This window comes from Oryctolagus cuniculus, chromosome 18 (assembly GCF_051225735.1).
Source record: "Oryctolagus cuniculus isolate XC-2025 breed Fujian yellow rabbit chromosome 18, ASM5122573v1, whole genome shotgun sequence".
Classification (NCBI taxonomy): Eukaryota; Metazoa; Chordata; class Mammalia; order Lagomorpha; family Leporidae; genus Oryctolagus; species Oryctolagus cuniculus.
In genome coordinates this window covers 74091657-74119226 of record NC_142884.1, presented here as the reverse complement: position 1 = coordinate 74119226, position 27570 = coordinate 74091657, and the positions used below count along the sequence as shown (strand labels likewise).

The following is a 27570-nucleotide window of genomic DNA, read 5'->3' as shown; positions in this document are numbered from 1 at the left end:
GGCTGACAGCAGGTTTGGTTGCAGCTGTGTGGACTTGGTGATGATCCTAAGACAGCGGAAAGGAAATGGTAAGGCTGAGTGTGAAGAATTTGCACAAGGAGAGGTTGAGAATAGGAGTGAGATGCGTGGTTTAGTTTAACACTCAAGGTTTTCCTTCAGTGGAAATAAATGACGACAGAACACCACATGGAAAGAGCTTGAGAGGCCAAACGGGAGACGCACACGGCCATCCTCCGCACTGGGAGTCCTCACTCACCCACCGCTCCCTTCATTTTCACACACTTGCATTTCCTCATTTAGTAACAGCTGCCACCTGCCAGACACTGGGCCTCTAGCAGATACGAATGTTCTCCACATCAACAGCAACTAAAGTAAAATCCTAGAAATGAATGAGCTGCTCCGAGTCAGGAGCAAAGAGAAAAAGGAGAAAAACAGCATCTTCTATGTGCCGAGGAGAAGGCAGAGGTCAGTCACTGCAGGAACACTGGCTGAATGAGTGAGGCTGCACCGTGTGAGACCCTGACAGGTGTTCCAGACCGTACCCGGCACCTGAGAAACATAAACCTTCTCTAGGGGTCAAAAATATAAAGGCTTAGTTGAGAACAAAGCCTAGGGCAAGATATTGCAAGTGTTATTCCTCTGAATTTGTTGTGCTTCAGCAAGATAGCATGAAACTGGAAATGCTTCGGCGGTTCTCATACAAGTTAGGAGCGATAACATTGTATGTTATTATATGTTATCATAACATATGTGATAATGTTATTGCTCCTAACTATCCTAAACAACATCTTTCCTTCTCCCTCCATGTCTGTCTCTCTCTCCCTCTTTCCCTCTCTCTCTCCCCTCCCTTTTTTCCTCCTTATTCTTCTTCCCCTCCCTTTTTCCTCCTCCTCTCCCTTTTTCCTCCTCCTCTCCCTTTTTCCTCCTCCTCTCCCTTTTTCCTCCTCCTCTCCCTCTCCCCCCTACTTCTCTTGCTTATGCCTTAGACCAACCGACTAGTAATCAAAGACACAGCAGTTAGTTTCAAGGAAGTGACTGAGGTACAGACAGATAGGGAGTGTGATGAACAGCAATCATTGTTGAGGGAGTGCAGTGAATCTCAGAAAGGAATTCTTTCAAGACCGTTGTTCACACTGTAAAACACACACACATACCAAAAACGAGCCAAACAAAAAACATCTGGTTGAATGCTTTTATATAAAACCTTCCTTAAAACCAAGTGACCCTTCAACGAGGAATAGTATGTGTCTGTTGGGAGAGAGAATCCTAGAGTCCTGCATCCCCACTCATGCCTGCAGGGACCCAACAGACAACCCCAAAGCTGGGGAAGGCTCCAGGGGACCCCGGTTTTAAAGCATCTGCCATGGAAGGAATGATGTGATCTCATGTGCTTGGGCAACATTGATGGCAAGGGAGATTGGCTGGCTCTTGACTCAAGGTGTTGACTATTCTTTGAGGTGGAAAGACAAGTCATAAAGTGCCCCCATCCCGGCCTAGCTGTGTTGAGGCTGCATAATGCTGGGGACAAAAGCAGGCAGACCCCAGAGTCCTGACAGTACAAAGCCAGGGAAGGTAACTGCCAGCTCAGCCTCAGAGCTGGCTGAGCTCAGAGAGGGGTGAGAACCCACAGCTGCCAATGCTGCTGTTTGCGGTAGAACTTGATACCCATCCAAATCTAGGGAGCTTGGATGCTGGCAGTCACATTGTGAAAATATGTAAGAATCCTAAATCCCCAGCAGTGAGTGCACTACTTACAAGATTCTGTGCACAAAAGGACTTAAAAGGAGAGAAAGGTTTTACTGTATTAAGTTCAACAGTGGATCTACAATCTAATGAATGCTGAGCCAGCTCTGCCTTTGCCTGCATTGCATTCTGGTTCAGCCCCCAAAGAATGCAGCCAGCCCTGTCTTGTGCCGGGCACCCTACGACCGTGGCGGAAAAGGTCAACTTACCTCCCATGCTGCTGATGTTCACCAGCCTCCCCTTGGATCTCCTAAGCAGAGGCAAAAATGTCTTTGTGACTTCTACAGCTCCAAAGAAGTTCACGGCCATACACTGTTTGTATTCATTCATGGGAATGAGCTCCCCGTCTGCAGGGAAGCCAAAGATCCCAGCGTTGTTGATCACAGCCCACAGCCCTGGGGACAGAAAGCAACAGACTTGGAGACAGGCAAGATGAGAGAGTGTGAGGGTTTTTAACACTTCAAGCTCTGGAGCGAGATCTAGGCAGATCCCAAACTCCAACCTCAGTCTCCCTGAACGACTAAGACTACTTACCTCGGGCAGCTGTGTGGGGAATCGGTGTGTGCAATATTAAGCAGTGGTGTTTTTGCATACTCCTTCCTTTGCTCGAAGCCTTTTCCTACACCCTGGAAGCTGGATGTTTCTGGTACATGGGAAAGAGTTGTCGGCAAGAGAAGGGCAGTAATCATCCTGACTTCAAAGTCAAAAGCCCACCTTATAGGGACTAGAATACTATCTTTAGGACAATGCAGGATGATCCAGGAGCCTCTCTTCCCTTATCCCTATACTTGAACAGGAAATGGAAAGGGAAAGGGAAGTTCCAAGACCTGGGATGACTGTAGGGTCCCTGGTAGAGTCTCTGGGTTGTTTTTTCTGAACCCCTTGACGGCCATCAAATGCAGATTGTGGACCCCAGCCCCAGCAATTCTGAGCTGGGGTATCTGGGTGGGGCAGGAGGACCTGTATTTCTAATATGTTCCCAGGGCATTATGATGCTGCCATTCCAGAACATTCTTTTTTTTTTTTTTTTTACAGGCAGAGTGGACAGTGAGAGAGAGAGAGAAAGGTCTTCCTTTTGCCGTTTGTTCACCCTCCAATGGCCACCATGGCTGGCGCGCTGCGGCCAGCGCACCACTCTGATCCAATGGCAGGAGCCAGGTACTTATCCTGGTCTCCCATGGGGTGCAGGGCCCAAGGACTTGGGCCATCCTCCACTGCACTCCCGGGCCACAGCAGAGAGCTGGCCTGGAAGAGGGGCAACCGGGACAGAATCCGGCGCCCTGACCGGGACTAGAACCCGGTGTGCCAGCGCCACAAGGCGGAGGATTAGCCTAGTGAGCCGTGGCGCCGGCCCCCAGAACATTCTTAGCACACTGCCCCACAGGAATGGCTTTCAACCTTCCCTGCCCACGAGGACCACTTATGTGACTTAAAAATCCCCAAACCCAGGCCATATCCCAGCCTATTAGATCAGGAATTCGGGATTTGGGGTAGAGAAGAGACATGAACACTAATAGCTTTCAAAATTCCCCAGGGGGTCCAATGTACAGCCAGGTGTAGGAGTCATTCTCTAAATGGTAGGAAAGAGATAATACAAAAACTCCAGCCAGTGTCTGGAGCAGAGGTGAGCGAGCTGGATCTTTTTAACTGAGAGAAGTGGAGATCATAGTCTCCAAGGTTTTTGTAGCTAGGTAGACCTGAGTTCCCAGAGCCCCAGAATGGTGTGGGCTGGAGGGTCCCTTAACCACTAACAGCCCTATTGACTAATGACTTGTTTGAGATGCAAATTATTAAACCCCCTTGCAGACCTGCTGGATCAGAAACTATTGATCAGGAAATGCTATTGAGGCATCTGTGACACAACACATGTGCAAGGCTGTGATGCAGGCCCAAGAGGGAGGACCTGGCATAGAAGCCAAGTGAGCGCTCGTGCTGAAAGGGAAGGCACCAGCCCCAATGAGGCTGTCTGGTGGCAGAGAGGAATGGGGAGCAGACAGCCTGCATGAGGACTGTGTACAGCATTGGGCATCTCAGCTGGGGCGCACACCAAGTGCTAACCACCGAAGACCAAGTGCCTCGTCTCCAGGAATGTCCACCCTTCCTAAGAGAAACGGCATAGGCTCAGAATTCTGGTTCCTGCCACATGGTAGAAGGCTCAAAATAGAAACTGAGCCGACCTGCAGAAGATAAAACCACACTTCCTGCACATCGGAGTGGAAGGCCTGATCCTGACACAAAGTGATGATGAGCATCCAGTGAGATGGTGCCTGGCAGGCAGTTAGAGCTCAAGAGCTTTGGGGCTGGCGCTGTGGCGTAGCAAGGAAAGCCGCTGCCTGCAGTGCTGCCATCCCACATGGGCGCTGGTTCAAGTCCCAGCTGCTCCACTTCCAATCCAGCTCTCTGCTATGGCCTGGGAAAGCAGTAGAAGATGGCCCAAGTCTTTGGGCCCCTGCACCTGCGTGGGAGACCTGGAAGAAGCTCCTGACTTCAGATCAGTGCAGCTCTGGCCATTGCAGCCATCTGGGGAGTGAACCAACAGATGGAAGACCTCTCTCTGCTTCTCCTCTCTCTGTGTAACTTCAACTTTCAAATAAATAAATACATCTTATATATTAAAAAAAAAGCTCACCAGGTTTAGGATGGTGAGAGTAGAGAGGTTTCAGTCTGTCCAGCCTGATGCACACCCTTGACCAAGCAACACGCAGCTTGAGAATGTTCTAGAATGAGGGTCAGCTACATTTTTCTGTAAAAGGCCAGGTAGTAAAAGCTTTATTTTTGCAGGCCCTGCTGCCATCATGGTGTGAGAGCAGACGCAGGCTCCACAAAAATGTATGCCAGTGACATTTTATTTATGGACATTGGCATTTGAATTCTATGTAGTTTTCATATGTCAAAAATCTCATTTATTTTAAAAAGTGTAAAACCAATTCTTAGCTCCCAAATCGGGTGGTGGGTCTAGATAACATTCTTTAAATAACAAAGTTAAAGAAGGAGAGGACAGATTAGGGTTTGCTGGGATCTGGGGACAAGAGCATGGCAATGACAAGGTGGTGTGAGAGAGGCTGGTGGGGACAGGACGCCACCATCTGCCAACCCTTGTCATAGAATTCTGTGCTGGCCAATGAGCCCATTATACCTGTAGGTCTTCATAACAGTAAAGTAATCACTAATATTAGTTAACAATCAGCCGTTCATGAACTCTAACTTGATCAGTGCTGTGTAGGCGCACGACACAGTTGCTTGACCTCTTAGGGGAACAGAGCTTTTCTCAACTATCTGAAGGTCCCAGGGGGCTCATTAACAAATGCTTCTCAATGATCTTAAACGCTCCTGCTCCACTACTCCAGTTTGTCTGGCTTGGGAGGCTGATGTTCAGAGAGACCCTGAGAAGAGCAGGCAGGGGTACTGGCCCTCCATGTCCGGAATGCTGGGCACAAAGCTGCAGGGGCTCATCCCCGGGGAACTGTGTACCATGACTCTTCACCACATAGACACCGTGACAGGATCTCCATATCTAGAGCCCCCTGCTCTGTCATTTCAGATGATCGGTATGGCCCTTCTGGGCCTCTTAAAAGGATCTCAATTGGATGACCCTTTAAATAAAACACCATGAAGTCAGACCCATAAAAAAGACAAGCCCAATGCTATAGCAAACGACCAGATTGGGAGAACTGCCGTTGTAGAATATACGATTGCTTATTGCTAAATTTGCCAAATTCCTCTTAACCAGGAATCTATTTTTTCTCTTTCCCCTCGTCTATCATATGTTCACCAAATATTAACTCAATGCTGAGGACTCTGCTTAATATTGAATGAGTGGAAAAGAGGAACCTTTCCTGAGGGCTTGCCTTGTGCCCGGGACTCTTCTGAGGGCCGTTTTCAACAAGTCTTTTCAAATGTTTAAGCAAATGCATTCCCTTTTTGGCTTTGGCGTTTTTCGACTGAGTTGTGTCGCCTGGATCTGAAAGAATCCTGACAGACGCATGGTTTCATGGTTCTTGTTGTCCGTGTGGGGGGATGGACAGATACTTACAATATTGCAACATTAGAGACGTATGCAAGGCATAATGAGAGTGTCCGGAAGGGAATGTGATAGTGCAACCCGGATCACCAGGGAAGCCGTGCAGAAGATGCTATGGGTGAGTCGGGTCTCTTGTGGGCGTGGTGTCTGCTGTTACACAAAGCAAGAATCTTAGGGGAAAAAGGGAGAGGGAAGTGCCAGGAAGAGGCTTCTGGATGTGCAGGGATGTGAGACACCATGCTCTGTTCTGGAAACTGGAGAACTGACTAAGTGGACCAGCAGGTCTTGCGGATTAAGGGTTTGGCAGGGTCATGATCCTTGTTGAGGTGGAAGCCTCTGCATCAGTCACTGAACAACTGACAAAGTTAATGGCCGTCCACAGACCTGGCTTGTGGGAGGAACCCAGCACATGGAGGCTCTGTATGGGGGTGGCTGGTGTTGAAAGATGAGCGCCTTACAAACACTGCTCTCTTTGGCAACATCAGGTTACAGTGAGGCCACTGGGCTACCTAGAAGCGAGATAACGAGGGCCTGTGCTCCCCACAGTGGCCAGGAGGGAAGGGGGTGGACAATACACATGGAAGGGGTGGAATCGACTGGACTCAGAGCCTACAGGGTGCAGGGGTGGAGGGTAAGCTGTGGGTCTCGGTGATCACCAGATTGCTGGCCTGAATGAGTGCTTGGATGGCAGGGGCAGCACCCCAGCCCTAGAACACAGGGCAGGGGACTGCTGTGCAGCAGAGGAGGAAGGCAATGAGGTCAGTTTTTAACTGGTTGAGGTTGCCTCTGGGATACGAGTGGAGACACCTGGTGGACAAGTCATATGCCTGTAGGGCCAGGTGTGTCAAAAAAGAGCTAGGTTGGTAACAGAGACTTGAAATTACGAGCATGGATCAGGGGTTCCTGACTGGTTAAACATTAGCCTCAGCTAGGGACCCTTAAAAAAGGAGAGCCGGGACACCCTCCTTGGGACACTGGGTTTGGGGGTGGAGGCACCCGGGCAGGAGGATGCCAGAGGGGAGGGAACAGTGCAGTCACACAGGGCCCAGAGCTTCAGAAGGGCCCCACACTGGGTTTCATTCTCTGCTGCTCCCATCTGAAATTCTTCATCATTTTCTAAACAAGGGACTTGATGTTTGCATCTCATTTTCTTACGGTCCCCTGAGTTGCACAGCTCTTCCTGAGCCCTGGCACGGGTAGTTGCAGAAACTCCCTGGGTGACTTCAGCGTGCACCTGGCCTGTGAACTCTGGTCTAGGGGGAGAGAAGAACACAGACTAGGGTATGTGGAGCAGGCAGGGGTTTGGGGTTAGAGCCCTGGAAGCACTTGTGTCAGGAGGACATGGATGGAGGAAGCAGAAAGAAGGACTGGAGAGCCAGGAAGGCAGTAGGGTGAGGGGGCCCCAAAGCCTAGGGTGTCATCAACATGTTGGGTGTCATCCACATGTTTTCATGCTGCAGATGAGCTGCAAACTTGGTCTTGGGGTAGTGCTATGAGCTTTGCCAGATCAGTTAGGGAGGCACCGCAAGAGGCAACGACAAACTCAGGGTGAGGAAGAAAAGATCAGAGAACAGCTGGGCTCCAGAGAACTCGGCCCTGAGAGCAGAGAAGAGAAAGGGCAGTGACCCCATCGTGTGTTTGTGCAGGTTGGGGGAATCTAACGCCTGTTAATGCTGCAGGAAGGAAAGCCATGAGGGCTGAGCAGGTAATTCACGCAAGGGTGGCCAAGAAGGTGGGCGAGGGCCAGGGATAGGGAATTCTGAGAGTTCATTGAAGACAGGACATATCCGAGTCATTCCTAACGTCTTAGTGGCCCCTAGGCCCCGGCCAGCACAGGTGTCCTCAGTGGCCAGGGTGGAGTAGAGGACACAGCATCAGAGGCTGGAGCGAGAGCAGGGTGGCAGTGAGGAGAGGAAGGGCAGTACCTTTGTCCTGCACCTTTTCCACAACTTTGCTGTGAGCCTCCTTGACCTGCTCAGGCTTGGTGACATCCATCTGGAGCACAGACAGGCGACTGGAGCAGCTCCTTCGCAACTCCTCTGCCCCGGAGCCTTGTTCGTTCAAGACCCCGGCGAACACCGTGAAGCCCATCTTGTCCAGGTGCTTGCAGATAGCATGGCCAAGCCCACAGTCGCTGCCTGCAGAGGGTTAAGGCAAGATGATGTGAGCTGGGACCACAGGGACAGGAAACATCACGTAACAAGGGAAACATCACGCAGTGTTCACTGTCTTGCCTGTGCGCTAAGACAAGGGGTCCTGGGGAGATGCTTGGTTTGCTAAGTGGAGAAATGGGCAGAGAAGGCATGACAGATACATTTCTCATCCTAAAGAAGGGGAAATAGGCCAGCACCACAGCTTACTAGGCTAATCCTCTACCTGCAGCACCAGCACCCCGGGTTCTAGTCCCGGTCAGGGCGCTGGATTCTGTCCCAGTTGCTCCTCTTCCAATCCAGTGCTCTGTTGTGGCCCGGGAAGGCAGCGGAGGATGGCCTAGGTCCTTGGGCCCTGCACCCACATGGGAGACCAGGAGGAAGCACCTGGTTCCTGGCTTTGGATCGGCGCAGTGCGCCGGCCGTAGTGGCCACTGGGGGGTGAACCAACAGAAAAAGGAAGACCTTTCTCTCTCTCTCTCTCTCTCACTGTCTAACTCTGTCAAAAAAAAGGGGGGGGGGTATAAGGTAGGACTGCCCAGGGCGAGTACCTGTGGGTGGAGCAAGACAGCTGAGGGGCCCAGGAGTGGCCAGCGGCCAAAGAACATGGGGTTGGGGAGGAAACCGGAGCATCTCATGGGAATTTTAAACAAGTATCTCTGCTGTGTAGTGTTTGTAGGATGTGAGCCTTCATCATTCTGTAAAATCCACAAATATTTCCATTACAAAACAACATGGGAGCTGATTTTGTGTTTTGAAGACCTTGAGTAGGAATGGGCACGTGCCCCAGGGGCCAGCTCATCGTGGATTGCAGGAGATGAAGCTGATGGCACCTGTGCTGCTCCTCACCCCAGGCCTTTTCCCCTCTACACAGCCCCCCGCCAGAGTTGCAGAATAGATATCAAGTGTAGAAAGAAAACGAGAGTAGAAATCAGATAGAGAGCCCCACGTACGTTGCTTTGTGAGGGTCAACGTAATGTGACATATCAAATATGTGTTAGCTCACCCAGAATCTGAGATGGGAATTTGGCCAACCAGCTGGGAGGATGTGATGGAACCTGGAAAAATGCTTTACACCCACAAGGGCAGAACACAGACACCCGGGATTCCAAAGATGAAGGCACAGACATAAAATCGCCTTTGAGTCTCTCTGTAATAACCATGCAATTGTTCACTCAGCTCCTCGGTTCTGGCCATGAGAAATTGTTTCATGCTGGCTGTGTGATGTGGTCTGTCCTCTAAGCCTTGAGGGACTTCCCTTGACAGCAGTCGGGGGCTCTGGTCAGATCCTAAATCCAAGTCCATGACCACCGTACTGGAGCAGCCACATTCTCCTGTATCTGAGTGAGCGGAGGCAGGAGGTGCCTGGGGACCTGGAGCCCATCACCTGCTGCTCACATCCACATGGGAAACCTGAACCCCGCACTTCGCAGCCCTCACTTTGATGCATTCAGGGATTCTGTGGGTGTGCTCCCAGCATGGGTGCCAGAGCTTCCTCTAACCTCAGGGTCCTTAAGATGACACTTGTCCTGTGTAATTCCACCCCTTGACTGTGCCTGATAGAACCACGGTCGGCCTGCCTTTTCCTCCCAGCAGTCTTCAGTACAGTTCGGCCCATGCTCCTTGGTGTCTACCCAAGAGAAATGAAAGTGCAGAGCCACACAACAGCTGCATTTACAACAGCAACAAGGGGAAACTGGCCAACTGTCCATCAACTGATGAGTGGGTTACACGTGTGATTTATCCACACAGTGGAATAGTATTCCGCTACAGGAAGGGATGAAGTGCCTGTACCTGCTACAACAAGGTGAGCCTTGTAAACTTGCTAAGTTAGAGCAGCAGCAAGGCAGATATGGGAGAAGACATCGTGACCTTGATGCCATTTTTTCTGAGTAGAGAAGGATCTCGCGGGCATTCCTGAAGGCAGTGCCCTTGACTGGCTTCCTGAGCCTGGAATCCGACTGCCTTCGGACAGTTCCTCCAGAGGGCCTGGCACGTAACAGTACCAGCTGCAAACTCGGTGACGATCATGTTGAACTTGAGGCAGTCACGTGGTCCCAGGAAGACAGCAGCGGTTAAGAACTCCTCATTCTCTGCAGAGAACCTCCCTCAGAGGAGACTCAGAGCTGCTCCCTCCATCCCCAGTGACCCAGAGACTCCACATTCCCTCTTTGTCTCATAAGTGATTAGCTGCACTTCCTGTTCCCACTGACCAGCTGGAACAAGCATTTTAACCTAACTTCGGCGTGGATTCTTCCCTCTGCCTCCCCTCCCAGGGTCCTGGTCCACTCTCAGCCTGAGCCAGCCGCCAGCCAATACCTTCTGTGAAAGCCTCAGAGTCAAATACTCTTCCACCTACTATCTAATCCCGCCTCAGTGGTCTTCCACCTTCTGTCTACCCTTAGTTATTTCTTCTTCTAAAAGTAAAGCTATTTCTGCCGAATCCTTGAGATACTGGCAGCTCATATGGCCAGAGCATTCCCGTGACTGCTAGCATCCTCACCCCCCCAGACCCTGCAATAATCCTCTCCAATAAAACTCCCTCAACTGCATCAGGGGTTGATTTCATTTGGCAGTGGATTAATAAAGTTCATGGGAGACCATCTGCTTGTGCTTACCTGTGAGTAGAATAGCATAGACCATCGGGTACAAGCCTGACCTTCCCATTGCAACCTGAGCAGCCTTGGAGAGGTTCTTGAACCTGTCTCTGCCTCAGCTTGCTTGCTTGCAAAATGAGCTTCACCATGGTCCCAGCACCAGTAAATATTTGAGAAGTGCATAGCAGCAATGACTATACACATCTGTTTAAAAAATAACATGGTGCCTTGTGTGTGTGTGTGTGTGTGTGTGTGTGTGTGATTGTCAGGCACTTACACACGCAGTGTTGCTAGATGGAGAGTTTGCTCTCATGACCATCATCCAAACACCTTGGTTAAGATTCTTCCATGTATGAACCTTGGGAAGAACACATAGAACCACAAGAAGCCACCACTTTCTTGTGGGCAGAATGGGGTTATGTTAATACCCTTTCCTGGGTCCCCCTGGATTCACTGAGACAGAGTGCCTCTCACAGGAGCCAGCATGTTGTAAGTGCTGTTCTCTGTATCTCACCCAGACATCATTTCTGACTTTCTGTGCTAGAGTTCAGCATGAGGCTGTGCGGGTCAGAGGGCCTTGGGGAAGTACGTGTGTGGGGAGCCACTCCCTGCTGACATACAATAACCTCTGTGTGCTCTGGAAACCCAGAGATAAGGCCAAAACTCTTGAGAAGGCAGAAGAGTTTCATAAGAGTTTTCCAACAATGGAAACAACCACACTTAGAATAAATTGTGTACTTCCTAAATCCCAGCCTGCTTCATGCATATTCACTCAAGAAATCTTCCCGGCCACCATGGTAGATAAGTCATTTTACTGTGGCCAGGTTATAAAGGGGGGAAACTGAGGCACAGAAGGGCTAACTCATTCAGCTAGGAGACAGCAGAGGTTATCTGAAATCAGGCAGGTTTGGGATATAAATGTCTAGGATGTAAAATATTCAAATACTCCAAAGCACTGGGCATAGCACATAGTAGGAGTTCAATAAACACATGCATTCAATGAATGGGTGTTCAAGGCTCTGGAATGTCAACAGGCACGGGTCCCTTGTCCCTAGTGTTGAGAGTACCTGACTCAGTAAATGCTCAAGAAATGTTTGTGGAGTTCACGTCTGCCCCAACAGGAATGCAGCGGGCTCTCCCACATCAGTCAGCCCACCTTGAATTTTTCTAAGTGTTAAACATTGTAGAGTTTCAAAGCGTATTTAAGGATTCGCCACATACCGATGCTATATTATCTGGTGAGCAGAGACATCCCCCATCGTTTGGTCCAGTCTGAAGTTAGGCAAGCTATGAATAATGCCAGTTTGGGAGTTTTTGAGTCGGGTCCATTGGGAGAAATGTACCCAGCCTGTGAATAGAGGCCTGGCGGATGCCTTGCAGTCCTCTTTGACACAAGCAGAGTCTCTTGGAACTGCTTGCAGAGAGAAGGGGTGGGGGTGGGAGGGCGGAGAGTTTGCAAACCTGGAAATGATTCTGGTCATTATGAACACATCATACAAGGGGGCCAGCGTTGTGGTGTAGCTGGTAAACCTGCCGTCTGTGACACCAGCATCCCATGTGAGCACCGGTTCTGCCCCAGGTGCTCCACTTTCAACCCAGCCTCCTGCTAATAGAAAAGCAGCAGAAGTTGGCCCAAGTGTTTGGCCCCTGCCACCCATGTGGGAGATCTGGATGAAGCTCCAGGCTCCTGGCTTTGGCCTGGTTCAGCCCTGGCCATCGCAGCCATCTGGGGAGTGAACAAGTGGATGGAAGCCCTCCCTCTCTCTCTGCCTCTTCCTTTCTTTCTCTGTAACTCTTTCAAATAAATAAGTAAATCTTTTTTTAAAAAATCACACAAACCGTAACACTTCATGGTCAACAATGAAATTAATAAAAGAAGTATTATTCATACTTCACCAATCAAGGATAATTTAGAATATTTTTCTTCCAGGCCCTTTTTCACAGTGAACTCCCCTTGCTAATAGAGGACTGGATAATCACCTACCAGGTGTCAATAAGAGGACAAGGTCTAAATGTGAGTTTTCATTGGCCCACACCATGTGTTTTGTAAAGATTTGAACTAAGAATCGGGGGGATTTCACCTGAAGATTAGATCAATAGCTTGTCTTGATTAAACAGCAGATGGAGCAACTTCCGGCCTGCATTTCCAAAAGGGACACCCTCAGCAGAGGCTGAGAGTCCAATAGCTGCCCTTAGGGTGGGACATGTGCGTTCCCATCACAGCTCTGCTCACTAACGTGACCTGCCCCACCCCTCTTGAACACAAGACCCTGGCATACATCATCTCTGTTACAAAGGTCATCTGGATCAAGGGTTGTTTATCTGGAAACCAGTGGGAACCAGTGGTGAAAGGACATTGCCCTCTCTTGTTCAGGGCTTAGCCAGTCTATCAGATAGCCACCCTTATGTTGACACTGCTTGTGCCCCAATTAAATAGATTAACATATAATAAGATAGTAGATAAGTAAGCTTAAACTCCAGGGCACGAAACACTTCCCTGAGGCTCAAATAAGGCTCAGCAAATACTTGTCACCCCATCTTTATTGCCCACAGCGCTCTTGAAAGAGAATCAGCGCTGGTGGCAAGGCCTGGAAAGTAACTGGATCATTCATGTCCATTTTTTTTTTTAAGCCGATGCGTTTTTCCTGGAACATAACCTTTATGAATAATTCTGTGTTCTTGTTATTCCTGTTTAACACGAGCAACTGAGATGGCGATAGACTAAATACTTGTTTAAGGCCGCACAGTGGGAAGTGTTTAAAGCTACACAGTGGGACGTGCTAGAGGCAGGTTTGCTTTTCCTAGAGAACATCCTTTCACTTCTCTGGTCCATTTTTCTGTGAGCACTTGAGAAGGGGAAGATGGGTGGTATGCAGATAGCGGGGACCAATGGTGGAGGTCCCTTGCTAGTCGGGGGCCCTACCCCTCATGCCAATTGCCTTCACAGAAGATGGGCCTCCATCATCTGGACGACATTGCATACCCTACAACTGCTCGTGGGGTGGGCGAGGGAATGCAGTGGGTTTCTTCTCAGTGGATGTGAGAGCTCAGCTCTAAGCCTTGCTACGGAACAAGCAAACAGTTGAGAAACAGTCCAGCTGGACCTGAGCAGGTGAATGGATGCCTGAAACAGTCCGTTCCTCAGACATCTCCTGAAACCCACCCGACCCCTCCACCCACCCAGTGCATAACGATTCATCACCGATTACCCCAAATTGCTGTGCTTTCTGGAACTCTGTTCTCCTAAACAGCATCACTTTCCTTCTGGCCTCCCAGGATCTGTGTATCCGTGTCTCCTCTCCTAATGCCCACATACTTTACTCATGCCTGCCTTCCATCCCAAGATTTTCTATACCTTATGTAAAAAAAAATTCCAGCTCAGCTCAGCTCAGCCTTCCACCAGACGACCACCAAGCTACTGATATGCATTCTCAGGTGCAGAAAACACATCATGATGTCCACATTTTCATTTTATTTTTGCCGAAGGTATACACAGAGCAGTGTGCCACAGCATACGTTAGGTAAGAACCCCTGCACCTGACTCATGATGCTCGCCTCCCCCAGATGACGCTGATGGGGATGATGTATGATCAGCTGAGGAATTGCAGAGACCCCTGGTCAAGGCCAGAGGCTGTTAGAGCTGAATTGAGTCCCTGGGCGAGGGGGCAAGCACTCCTTGGTGGGAGTTCTTGGAGAACTCAGCCAAGACTTTCCAATGCTTTTTCCTCTGACAGTCTTTGCAGTGATGCAGGCAAAGGTTTTTGTTTTTTAAGCTGCCTTCTCCAAAATGAAAGGTAACAGGAAGGACCTACCCAACAGCTGATATTCATGGCGACAAAGAAGGGCGCCCTGGCTCGCCCTGATAACCACTTTGAACTTCTGGCATTTGTTCCTTTTTTTTTTTTTTTTTTTTTTTTTGGACAGGCAAAGTGGACAGTGAGAGAGAGAGAGAAAGGTCTTCCTTTACCGTTGGTTCACCCTCCAATGGCCGCTGCGGCCGGTGCACCGCGCTGATCAGGAGCCAGGTGCTTCTCCTGGTCTCCCACGCAGGTACAGGGCCCAAGAACTTGGGCCATCCTCCACTGCCTTCCTGGGCCACAGCAGAGAGCTGGACTGGAAGAGGGGAAACTGGGACAGAATCTGGCACCCGACTGGGACTAGAACCCAGGGTGCCAGCACCGCAGGTGGAGGATTAGCCTATTGAGCTGTGGCACCGGTTCACTCTTTCATTCATTCATTTAGGGTTTCCTGTATTAGGTTCTAGTGATAGCCCCCATGGTAAGCAAACACTGTTTGACTTCACAGAGCTTACTGTTAGGACAGATTCTCAACCTTGAGTCCAGAATCCAGAATAATATCCAGGCCTCCTTCACACACACAGAGTCTCATTGAATTGGTCTTGGATGGGACCAACCCTCACTGGTGACAGTTTCTAAGTCTCTCCCAGTGGTCCCAAAGGGCAGCTAAGGTTGAGGACCATGGATATAGGAGGCAGATTCTCAGCTAAGAGTAATTTTGTCCCCCAGGGATTCACAACACTGGACATACTTCTGGCATCCAGTGGACCAGGGATGCTGTTCAAAATTGAACAGTACACGTGCTGCCTCCAACAGAGAATGATCTGGCCCCAAATGTGAGTCGTGCTAAGGTTGAGAAACCCTGGTTCAAGGCAGAAGACAAGTATTGGATAAATGATTCCTATTCTGATGAATATTATCAGTAGAGAAGTTCTACTACAATAGGCTGTAGTCTGTGTGCATTGGAGAACTCAAAATCTCCCAAGGACACACTCACTGGAAAAGAATGTGAGCAGGGAAGAGAAGAAACTATGGAAGGCATTCCATTGGATTATCTAGTTCACTATTCCTGTGCCCATGGCAAAAAGAGTCCTGGCACGTTGGAGTTGCCCAGTCAATGTGTGTCAAATGATCACTAATTTTTTTTTAAAAAGTTCAAAATCTGGGCAGCAGGCCTCACAGTTGTTACACCCACTTCCTACATCAGTGTTCCTGGGTTCAATTCCAGGCTGTAACCCCCAACTCCAGCTTCTTGGTATTGCCGATCCTAGGAAGCAGTGGTGGTGGCTCAGGTAATCAGAGTCTGCTACCCACATGGGAGTCCTGGAGTGCACTCCTGGTTGCCAGTGGTAGCTCTGACCATTTTGGGTATTTGAGGAGTAAATCAGTGGTTAGGAGTGCTGTGTGTATGTGTGTATACCTGTCAAATAAATTTTTTAAATAAAATTATCATAGTCCAGGTACTGTCACCTTTCTTGTGGCTTCATGCTATTGCTCTAGACCCACTTATTGAGCCCAGTGACCCCTCCTAGTGACTGCCCGTGCCCTGCCATCTGTCTGGCCTACAGTGGCAAGCCCTACTTCCCAAAGGAGTCTCTGCACCCAACTCTCCGTTGCTCGGTGGTTTCTACCAACCACAGAACAAAATTCAAGTTCTGAAGCCAGCGTTAAAGGCCTTAGAATCTGATTCTGACCCATGTGTCCAGGCTTATCCCCACTACCTTATCCACTTGTGTCTCTCGAGTTTCCTTTGTGCTTACATGAGAGACAGAGATAGAAAAATCAAGAGTTCCCTTCTGTCGATTCAATCCCCGAATGCCAGCAATGGTCAGGGCTGGGCCAGAACCAAACCCAGGAGCTGGGAACTCAACTGAGGTCTCCCATGTTGGTGTCAGGGACCCAACCACTTGAGCCATCACTGCTGCCTCTCAGGGTCTGCATTAGCAGGAGTCTGGCCAGGAGCCAAGCCCGGTGCAAGCATCAAACCCATGCTCTGTGATGTGGGACTCAGGCATTTTAACTGGTATCTTCCCTGCCAAGCAAAATGCCCAACCCGGCTTGCTGACTTTTTGGAGCAAACACACTCGTGCCAGCAGCTCCCAGATCAGGGAACCAGCTGCCAAAAACAACCAGCTGGCCAAAAACCTCTCCCTATGCCTCCTTCAGGTCATCACTAGGCCCCAGAGCTTACCCCTATCTAGACCCCTGATGGCATAGGTAGTTGATTTTAACTTTAAATACACAGAATAATACATTAGTTCTCTCTGTGGCTGGCTTCTTTAGCTCATTCTTCTATATTCTCATGTGGTTTTGTTAGGGGAATTTTATTGAAAATGTTTCCAACCATATATTTCACAAGGAAGTTTACAAGGAAAACAACACTAGTAAGAACATGCTAAGAAACTAACTAAAAAATAATTAGCACAGCAGTATGTTAAAAAGTAAATTATTATTATTATTATTATTATTATGGGAAACTCTCAGAGATAAAGCAAAATTGCTCCATTACTCCAAGGTGACTCAGTTTCCCGCCCCAGCATTATCTGCAGTTTCATCTTCCCAGGGTGTTCTCATTAATGTCCCCCGGGGCCTTTTTCACAGGGAAGGTGCTTTGTGACGATGGGATGCCATTCTTGTTGACACATAGCCAAAAATTCACTCTGCACTTCCAACATGCAGTGATACAAGATGCTACCTGCCAAATTCAACTAAAATACCGCCCAGCATTCTAAGAGGCCTGTGATGTACAGAACTTCTCTACTCTTTGCTTTAATAACAGTCCCTGCCGGTGACCAGCTGCCTTCAATGGGGATGGCAAACCCTTGGTGCCAAGCCACTAACCTTTCCCATACTCCCCTGGCTACTGCCTCATCAAAGCACTGTTGCCCTCAGAAACTCCTCACCAAACAGAGGGGCCGCAGGGAAGGAGACCTGTTTACCTTCCCCACTCACACCCAGAAGGCCGTGTTATTTAGATCCAGGCTTTCATGATCTTTCTTCCATTTGGATTTGGGCTTCTCATTTCTACTCGAGCCTTGTCACATTTCTCCCTCACTCATGAAGCTACTCTAGCTCCCGCTTGCCTGATAGGGAATGGACAAACTACTCTCCTTGGACCTCAATAAGCTCTAGAATGTGTCCACGTCCAATCAGGTTTTCTCTCTTTCCCATCCTGGGACCCGACTTTTACTCTCTTTGAGCTGGCTTTTGATTCCATGCTGTGGGTTCCTGCCTGCCCTTCTAACAAGCACCCATTCATTCGCGAGTCATTCTTTCAACAGCTCTTGGTTAAATGCCTCCCCAGCACCGTGCACTCTCCTAGATCTTATAAAAGTACAAATTCTATCATAATGTGAGGAGTTAGATGGGGATCCCATTGGAATTCGGGGTGTAAAATATTTGCCTGGTAACCAAATACCAATTTGATCCATCATTCTTTTTTCCTTCAAAATTGTGCTTTTTTTTTTGACATGCAGAGTTAGACAGTGAGAAAGACAGAGAGAAAGGTCTTCCTTCCATTGGTTCACCCCCCAAATGGCCACTATGGCCCATGCGCTGTGCCAATCCAAAGCCAGGAGCCAGGTGCTTCCTCCTGGTCTCCCATGCGGGTGCAGAGCCCAAGCACTTGGGCCATCCTCCACTGCACTCCCGGGCCACAGCAGAGAGCTGGCCTGGAAGAGGGGCAACCAGGACAGAATCCGGCGCCCCAACTGGGACTAGACAGTGCTCTCCTCCCCTATTCTCTTCCTGCAAAAGACACTGATGGAAGCGGGGGTGGGGGGTGGCCCCCTACAGAGATGATGTGGGGGTAGGATGACTATGTGACAGTTTAAGAAGAGAGCAGCCTGTCAGTGGTTTGGGGTTTTTTTTTTTGGAGGGTTGAAAATGTGGAGTTAGCGGTAACAGTTGCATAACTTTGTATATATTCTAAAAACTACCGAATTGCGTGCTTTAAAGGGGTGAGTTTCATGGTGTGCCTATTACATCTCAGTGAAAAGTAAAGAAAAGATTAAAACAGTCTAATATCTACAAAATCTGTTATGACAGAAGAGTCTCAAATTCTCCGGAAAGCTTATTACTGTAATCTGACCTGTGTGTGTGCTCGCACTCACTTTTTTTTTTTTTTTTTTTGACAGAGTGGACAGTGAGAGAGAGAGAGAGAGAGAGAGACAGAGAGAAAGGTTTTCCTTTACTGTTGGTTCACCCTCCAATGGCCGCTGCGACCGGCGCACCGCGCTGATCGGATGGCAGGAGCCAGGTGCTTCTCCTGGTCTCCCATGCGGGTGCAGGGCCCAAGCACTTGGGCCATCCTCCACTGCCTTCCTGGGCCACAGCAGAGAACTGGACTGGGAGAGGGGCAACCAGGACAGAATCCGGCACCCCACCCGGGACTAGAACCCCGTGTGCCAGCGCCCCAAGGCAGACGATTAGCCTATTGAGCCGCAGCGCTGGCCTCCCCCTCTCCCCCCTCCCTCTCTCCCCCCTCCCCTCTCTCTCCCCCTCCCCCTTTCTCCCCCCTCTCCCTCCCCCCCTCCTCCCTCCCCCCCTTTCTCTCTGTCTCTTCTATTTGTAGATTGAAAGTGAGTAAGGAGAAAGGGCTCTTGCATGTCTCTGCTAAAAGCCAGATAAACAATGAGAGTTAATTTTCACCAGAAATCAAGCCAGAGGTGACTTGGAAAACTACGCACTTGGGAACTTGAAAACAAGTTATGGAGACAGGAACTGCCCTCCTGCCCTCCCCCAGGTTATAGTACGGGGACTCAGACAAGGGATATCCTGACCTAATGGACATGGCACCCTCACTGATACCTGAGTCCCTTGGGTTATCAGAGACAATCGCTTCATTCAGTCAAAACCACAATGAGCCTCTGTCTGTGGCCACGCATTCTGGTCCGACTCTTACGCAATGCACAGGGCTGCTCCACTCCTGAGCGCTCTCTGGGGTGGTGTCAGTCGCCCTGCAGCCGCCTGAGCTCACACTTTCTTTTCAGGAACAACAGTGCCCATGGTCAGGCTTCCCCTGTGCACAGTCTCAGAGTTGACTGCACGTCTCCAGCCACAGCCAGGCTCTCACGCATTAACCCCCTCAGTCTCTCCCTGCCCCACGCTGGGCTGGGTACTGGGAAATTCAGCATACCTGCCTAGTACTGTGGACTTCTCCAGTTCAGCTCAACTTCTCATTTGCTACCCTTGTGTCTATGTTCTTGGGTTTTAATCTTTCTCACATGTTTTAAATTCAGGAGGATAAAAAGTGGTGATATTTCAATGATCTCTTTTCTGTAGGCTCTACACAAGAGCCTATCAGTCTTTTTTTTTTTTTCTTTTTTTTTTGACAGGCAGAGTGGACAGTGAGAGAGACAGAGAGAAAGGTCTTCCTTTGCCATTGGTTCACCCTCCAATGGCCGCCACGGCCGGCGCACTGCGCTGATCCAATGGCAGGAGCCAGGTGCTTCTCCTGGTCTTCCATGGGGTGCAGGGCCCAAGCACTTGGGCCATCCTCCACTGCACTCCCGGGCCACAGCAGAGAGCTGGCCTGGAAGAGGGGCAACCGGGACAGAATCTGGCGCCCCGACTGGGACTAGAACCCGGTGTGCCGGTGCCCCAAGGCGGAGGATTAGCCTAGTGAGCCGCGGCGCCGGCAAGCCTATCAGTCTTAACCAAAGGACATATCGCTTCTCTGAGTCTTCCCTGCCTCTGATACCTTTTGGACTGGCTTCTTTTCCCTGAGGTCCAGTCGCTCTGACTGTTAGCTTCCTGATGTGCACGGACTTGTTGGGCTCCCTGTTGACTTTTGTACCTACCACACAGTGAAGCCTGTGTCTCTGGGACAGGAAGTTCCTAGAAAGCACTTTTAGTTAATGAACACAGACTGGACACAGTGTGGATGACACATTCAGAGTCAGAAGTCGAGATGAAAGTCCATTTAGCATCAACAAAATATTTATGCAGCCAGGCAGTGACGTGAGAACAAACACTGTTTAGAAAAGTACAGGGCATTGGTCATTTTTACCCTGTGACAATGGAGACCTCTGTGATAAAAAACCAAACGGCAGATAGGGCTACACGAGGAAAGCTTAAAGGGTCTTGGAGTTAGGATCCGCTTTCCTATGCCTGAAAGGGCAAGAGGAGGCAGCCCATGGTGAGGCTGCGAAAGGCCGCAGGGTGAATAAGACAGTCTTCAGCCGTGCTGCCAGGGGCTGAGGCCAGCCTTGGGGACAGGGAGGAAGGGAGAAGCAGTGTGGATCTGCCCACAGCCAACAAATCTGTGCAACAAACACCCACACTGTTTTTGTGGTCGTAAGACCCTTGCTTTTGGTAGGGGGAATGTGATGAATTGAATTGTGTCCCCCAAAAGATAGGTTGAAGTCCTAACTCCCAGTACCTCAGGACGTAACCTTATTTGGGGACACCTGAGTAGTTGCAGACACAACTAATTGTGCTCAGGCCGGAGTAGAATGAGTCTTTAATCCAATATGGCCAGGGTACTTACAGGGAAATTTGGACACCCAGAAGGAAGACAGTGTGGGGAGGCAGAGGCTGCGACTAGAGTGATGGACCACAGGTCCCGGCTTCCTGGGGTTACCAGGAGCTCCAGGAAGCAAGGAGGACTGTTCCCCAGGCCCTTCGGAGGGACATGGGCCTGCCAGTAGCTTGATTTCAGACTTCCAGCCTCTACAACTGTGAAAGATGCATTTGTGTTTTAAGCCACCAACGTGTGGTACAGGTTGGGCACCCCTAATCTGAAAATCCAGAACCCAGAATTTTGAGGGCACTGACTGATCTGATGCCGTAGATGGAAAATTCCACTCTTGACTGTTCACAGAACAGGCACGGGAGGGAGCCGTTAGCCTAGCACTTAGGCCCCCTCTTGGGATGGCTGCACCCTATACTGGAGAGCCTGGGCTTGAGTCCTGACTACGCGAATAGACTCTATACAACCATCCTGTGGTCTCTACACAACAGTGTATCAGTCTTAACCCAAGGACATGTGACCTCTCTGACTCTTGCCTGCCTTCCATACCTGAATCCAACTTCTTCACAATGCACACCCTGGAGGCCACAAGGAACAGCTCAAGTAAGGGGTCCCTGACACCCATGAGGAAGACCCAAACTGAGTTCCCAGCTCCTGGCTTTGAGCAGACCCAGCATCAGCCATGTGGGCGTTTAGGAAGTGAATCAAAGGTCAGGAGTGTGCTCTCTCCTCTTCCCTCCCCTCCCCTCCCCTCTCCCCTCTCCCCTCTCCCCTCTCTCCTCTCCCCTCCCCCCTCCCCTCCCCCCTCCCCTCTCTCCCCTCTCCCCTCCCCTCCCTTCCCCTCCCCTCCCCTCCCCTCCCCCTCTCCCTTCTCCCCTCCCCTCCCCTCCCCCCTCCCCTCCCCTCTCTCTCTCTCTTCTCTCCTCTTCTCTCTCTCTTCTTCTCTTTCTCTTCTCTTTCTCCTCTCTCTCGCTCTCAAATAAATTAAATTTAAAAACACAGGTGCACAAAACACAGTTGTATAATATCAACTACAGTCTGTGTGTCAATTTTGTATATAAAAATTTCACATTTAGACTTGAAAAGCGGTATCTCATTATACAGATGAAAATATTCTAAAACTGAAAAAGATCCAAAATCTGAAACAATTCTGACGCCAAACATTTCAGAACTCAGCTCTGTGAGAGCAGCCCCAGGAGACAAACATAGGGGTCTACCTCTTCCCTAGCAGGTGGTATCTTGGGTACCTGCCCAACCCCACCCTAAGAGAAAGGAAGAAGGCTCTTCGCCTGCATTGTAAATTTTGAGCATGAGAAGTAGAAAGATCCTCAAGACCTAAATTCGGATCCCAGTTTTGCCACTTCCTGGCCCAGGGAGCCAGTCCCAGGGAAACACAATCCCAGGGAACGGTCTGCTGAGAAGGCTTCCAAAGCAAGCAGAGGACCTCAGGAGTGCTTGCTAAGGGAGCCTCGTGCTGTAAGCAAATTGGAGGATCCCTCAGTGGAACTGTTAGGCAGACATGAAGCTTCCCTTGTGCTGGCCAAAAGGACGAGCTGAGCATTGCCACCCAACTCCATCCCCTGGGTCTAAGAGACAGACCATGTCCATGAAACAGGCTGTTCGTAATGGCCAGGGGAGAAGGAGGACACAGAAGGTTCCTGGCCTAGATTCCCAGCTTTCTGTAAGAAATCAGAACGTGCACCTGAATAGCAACAACAGGCACCTCCTGCTACTCTTTTAACCCAGCAGTGAGGGGCCTGGGATTGGTCACTTCTCCCAAGGACCAACCCCTAGGAGGATCGTCACAGCAGCAAGAGCCCGCAGAGCTATCGTTAAGTCTCAGGTACAACCGTTAGTCTTACTGCTCAAAAGGCCATTTCCTGAGCACCTACAATGTGCTTGGCTCTGTATGAGACACTGAGAGTACAGTGTGATCCTGCCCTTGGCAACGGTGAGCCCTAATGGAGACTGGCGTCAGGTGCCACGTGTACATGGAGAAACGTTCCAACCACCGGGGGTCAAGGAGAGAGCAGGCAAAACCATACAACTGATCCAGCGCTCAAGGATACTATCCCGACTTTGCAGGTAAATAAAATGAGACGCTGAGATATTACTTAAGCTGTCCCAGGTCTCATTCCTAGTAGACGGCAGAGCTGGGAACCTCTAACTTGCTGCCCCAAAGTCCATGCCCTTGCTGCTGTCCTGGATCTCCTCACCCGAGTGGAGGTCCTTGCACGCCCAGGAGCCATTCATGCAAGCACACATTTTTCAGTGCCTGTTTTCTTGAATATCTACTGTAAGTCAGGAGCTGCGCTCAATGTTGGTATTACAGAACTGGGCAAAACAGTTAAGAGCATCTAGTGGGGTGAGGCACAGGTGGGTATGCATTTTTTAACTTTATTTATTTGAAAGGCAGAGAGAGAGAAAGCAAGCGAGCTCTTCCATCCACTGGTTCATTCCCCCAATGGCCACAATGGGGCTGGGCCAGGCCACATCCAGGAGCCAGGAACCCCTTCCGGATCTCCCACATGGGTGCAGGGACCCAAGCATATGGGCCATCTTTGACTGCTTTCCCAGGCACATTAGCAGGGAAATGGATCAGAAGTGGAGCAGCTGGAACTCAAATGCGTGCCCGTAGGGGATTCTGGCACTGCAGGCAGAGGCTTAACATTCTATGCCACAGCACTGGCCCCAGTTAGTATATATTTAATTTCAAGGTGGAAAAAGTTGATGAAATCAACTCATAGGATATGGTAATTGAGAAAAACAACTGAAGACCAGGGAATACCTGTTCAAAAGAATAGTATTTAAGCCAGCAGTTCTCATGGCCCCCATGAGACATTTGGCATTGTCTGGAGATGTTTTTGATCATCACACCAGGCGTGAGTGGGATCCCACTGGATCCAGCGGGTACAGTCTGAAGATGCAGCCAATCATGCTACAATGTACAGAACGGCCCCAACCACAGAGAATTTCCAGCACCGAATGTCAACAGTGCCAAGATGAAGAAACCCCACTTTAGATGAAGATATGAAGGCGAGGCAGCTATTCCTGTAAAGCAGGTGTGGAGGTAGGGGACATTCATGCAAAGGCCTCCGAGCATGGTGTGTGTGTGTGTGTGTTTTTTGACAGGCAGAGTGGACAGTGAGAGAGAGAGAGACAGAAAGGTCGTCCTTTGCCGTTGGTTTACCCTCCAATGGCCGCCGTGACCGGCATGCTGCGGCGGGTGCACCGCACTGATCCGATGGCAGGAGCCAGGTGCTTCTCCTGGTCTCCCATGGGGTGCAGGGCCCAAGCACTTGGGCCATCCTCCACTGCACTCCCGGGCCACAGCAGAGGGCTGGCCTGGAAGAGGGGCAACCGGGACAGAATCTGGTGCCCTGACTGGGACTAGAACCTGGTGTGCCGGCGCCGCAAGGCGGAGGATTAGCCTAGTGAGCCGCGGCGCCAGCCAGGTACTTTAAGGAATAAGGAAGGCCTTGCAGGAAGAGGGTCCTCTGTTCTTGTGATCGTGCAGGGTCTTTGAGTTCTTATTCTCTACAGGGGAAAGCTTTTAAAAGATCTGAACCAGATAGGGACACTCCCAGTCCTCTGCAGAGAATGGGTAAAGGCATCAAAAGCAGAATCCCCGAGGCCAGGAGGAGACCTGGAAGAGATGACAGCAGTTTTGGTTATGGCAGAGGCAGTGGAGGTAGAGAGCAGAGGGTGTATGTAGGTGCCTTCTGTAAGCAACAGTTACAGCCCTGGAAATGAGCTGGGAACGGGGGTTAAGGGTAACTGGTGGGATTCTCGCCTGTACACAATGCTGCACCATGCAGTTCACCAAGTTGGCGAATCCTAAGCAAGGGCCAGGTAGGCTAGGGTCCCAAGTCAAGAGCTCAGTTACATACATGTACGTTCTGAGACACCCAGTGGAACTGGGCACTTAGGGCATTGCAGAGAGGAGCTGCGTGAATCATGTTTTGAGATACAGCTCATTCTCAACGTAAGGCTACCCATTAGCTTCACCTGGGATATGTGCCCCCTAAAGAAACACCACACATCAGATCAGGTAAATCTGAGTTCTGGGAATGGGTGTCCAAGCATCAGGGGTCCTTCAGAGTCCCACGAGTGATTCCGATGTGCAGTCATGGGTGCCAGCCATCGAATTCAAGGAGCTGATCCGAAGTGTGACCTTCCCTGCATGCGTGCAGCCCCTCGGTGGACTGAGATGCCTCACCTTTGCCTACCACCACAGGAAATCTCTCTGTTTTCTGCCTGTTTAAAATTCTGCCTCTGCTGCTTCAGCGGCTGGCTGGATTCTATCTGTCAGAACAATGAACTGCTCCTGGTCTTGGGTGTTCTTGTGTTACCTGCGGTCCCAGACCTTTTGTTCCAAGATTCTCTCATTTGTAGCTATGTCAGTCTCCTGGTGAAGCCCCAAGGCTGTTCCTCTCCCTCTTTACAGAATATTTGCAATGCCCTTTGTGAGCTTGCTTTCCAGACAGTTCCCAGAACCCTCTGCCACTGGGCACTAAAGCAAAAAATTGCAATCAAGCTGGCTGATTCTCCCAGGTCTGGTTCAGTCTGTTTCCTTTTACTATGACAGGGTGCCCGTCATGTGTGTTGCTGGCACTTGAGGATCCCGTGACCCATGTGAACATCATGGCTTCTGGTCTAGGGAGTCCACATCCCAGAACGAGGTGTCTCAACCTCAGAACTATTGACGTGTGAGGTCAGGTAATTCTTTGTGGTGAGGGCTATTCTGTCCATTGTAGGAGGTTTAGCAAGACTCCTGGCTGCAACACTCAAAGCCAGTAGCATGTTCTATGCCTCCTAGTTGTTAAAACCAAAATTATCTCCAGACATTGCCAAATAATCTCCTGGGAGCCAGATTGTAGCCCATCAAGAGACACTGCTGGAAGGTGAAAAAAGAGATAAAAAATCCTCAATCGTAGAGGATGTCGGTAAAAGGAAAAGGGTGTCAATGTGAGAGATTTAATTGAAGCTGAACATAGAGACAAGAGCTCACCATGAGACCACCTTGTTCCAGCTCAGAAAATAGCCATATTGCTTCCATCATGACGTTTCCTCGAATCACTCTCTTAGCTACCCTATAACCACAACTGGCAACAAAAATCATTGAAGATTTACATACAAGCAAATTGCCTTTCTAACCAACAGCTTTGCACGAGAACAAAAGCCGAGACACCCATGGCTCTCATTTTTCCTTATCTTGTAGATAACAGGATTTAATCCTTTCTTTTATTTGATCCTTTCTCTTATCTCTCTCTTCACTGTCAATGAAGCTATGTTCCCATCTTCTCAAAACTTCAGTATCGTCTACTAGCATCCTCTCCTCATATCTCTGCACTAGGGATCCTTCCTATACCATTTCCTCAAACAATTAGCTCCAATCAGTACCACCGAGGCATGGAATTCCGAGTTATCCTCTCATCTCCTTCAACCTACCCTACATGGGAATAGTGGCTGCAGCTCCTCTTTGGAACTTACTCGTCCTTGCAACTCTGCACTGCCTTCTACGTCCTATCCTACAGACACGAGTGGACCCAATGCCCCTTGTCCTCGACTCCGTGTGCACTTCCCTCTCAGATACCAATTTAGCTTCCAAAGCTTCACTTGTCCTTCCCATGTGGAACACTATCCTAATTTTTTCTCCAGTTTTTGTCTCTTTCTTGGATTTTAACTTCACTTCTACCCACCTGGATACAACCCTTGGCATACCAAATTGAACACATTGCAAATAAAAGATATTGTCTTCTTCTCCAGTTCACGTCCTTGCCCTCAGAATCTGCAGATCTGCTGTCTCTCTCACTGCCGACGCTCCTTCTCAGACCCTCAGAACCATTCTGCACATTCCTGTCTGTGTGCATTCATTTCCTGGCCCAGTCATGGTTGCTGTGCTTTACCCGGGGACACAGTGCCGCCTCTCACAGAGCACGCAACCCACTGACAAACCAGACAGTCAAAAGAGGAATTACACAGAGAGGGTGCTGAAGGGGGAAGACCAATGTGCTGTGAGCCTATCCGCTTCTTCTCTGCCTAGACCCCGTGACCAGTAAGTGCTATGACCCTTCCATCATCATGTAGTCCAGCAGATGGGTGCTTGCGCTCACAGCTCAGGACCTCCGTCCCAGCCTCCTGGGTGGTCTTAGCTCTGCCCACTCCTCTGCACTCTCATATGGTACAATGCCTTCTGATATTCTGGTTTCTTGTCTGTGTCCCCCATCACACTTTATGAAATGTAATAAACATTTGCTGTTTGCCACTGTTCCCAGTCCTTGGCACAGAGCACTCAGTAAATACTGATGAAATTATAACTGCACAGATTCTTCCTTTTCTACATTGTCCTCTTTTTCTAAAACCTCCTATCCAAGTTTTATCTTCCCTAAGTTTTCCCAAAACTTCACCTCAAAAGTACACTAGAGGGGTTGGTGCTGTGGCATGGCGGGTAAAGCTGCTGCCTGCAGTGCCAACATCCCTTATGGGCACCGGTTTGATCCCAGCTGCCCCACTTCCGATCCAGCTCTCTGCTATGGCCTGGGAAGGCAGTAGAAGATGGCCCAAGTCCTTGGGCTCCTGCACCCAGATGGGAGACCCAGAAGAGGCTCCTGGCTTCAGACTGGCACAGCTCCAGCTGTTGCGGCCAATTGGATAGTGAACCAGTGGATGGAAGACTTCTCTCTCTGTGTAACTCTGACTTTCAAATAAATAAATAAATCTTTAAAGAAAAGTACACTAGGCAGATTCTGAAGTCACAAGCTCAGGCACAGCTGGGAATATATGGAAA

The 27570-nt window shown here is 49.7% G+C and overlaps 1 protein-coding gene across 1 annotated transcript in view; it reads right to left on the bottom strand.

Annotated features, from left to right (window-relative positions):
- HSD17B2 (hydroxysteroid 17-beta dehydrogenase 2) overlaps window positions 1-27570 on the bottom strand; it is a 61476-nt gene that overhangs the window by 20128 nt on the left and 13778 nt on the right. The window contains exons 2-3 of the mRNA XM_008257668.5: window positions 7690-7902; window positions 1953-2138 (exon numbers count right to left, since the gene is read on the bottom strand). Coding sequence (XP_008255890.2) covers window positions 1953-2138; window positions 7690-7902 — 399 coding nt within the window. The remainder of the gene's footprint in view (window positions 1-1952; window positions 2139-7689; window positions 7903-27570) is intronic.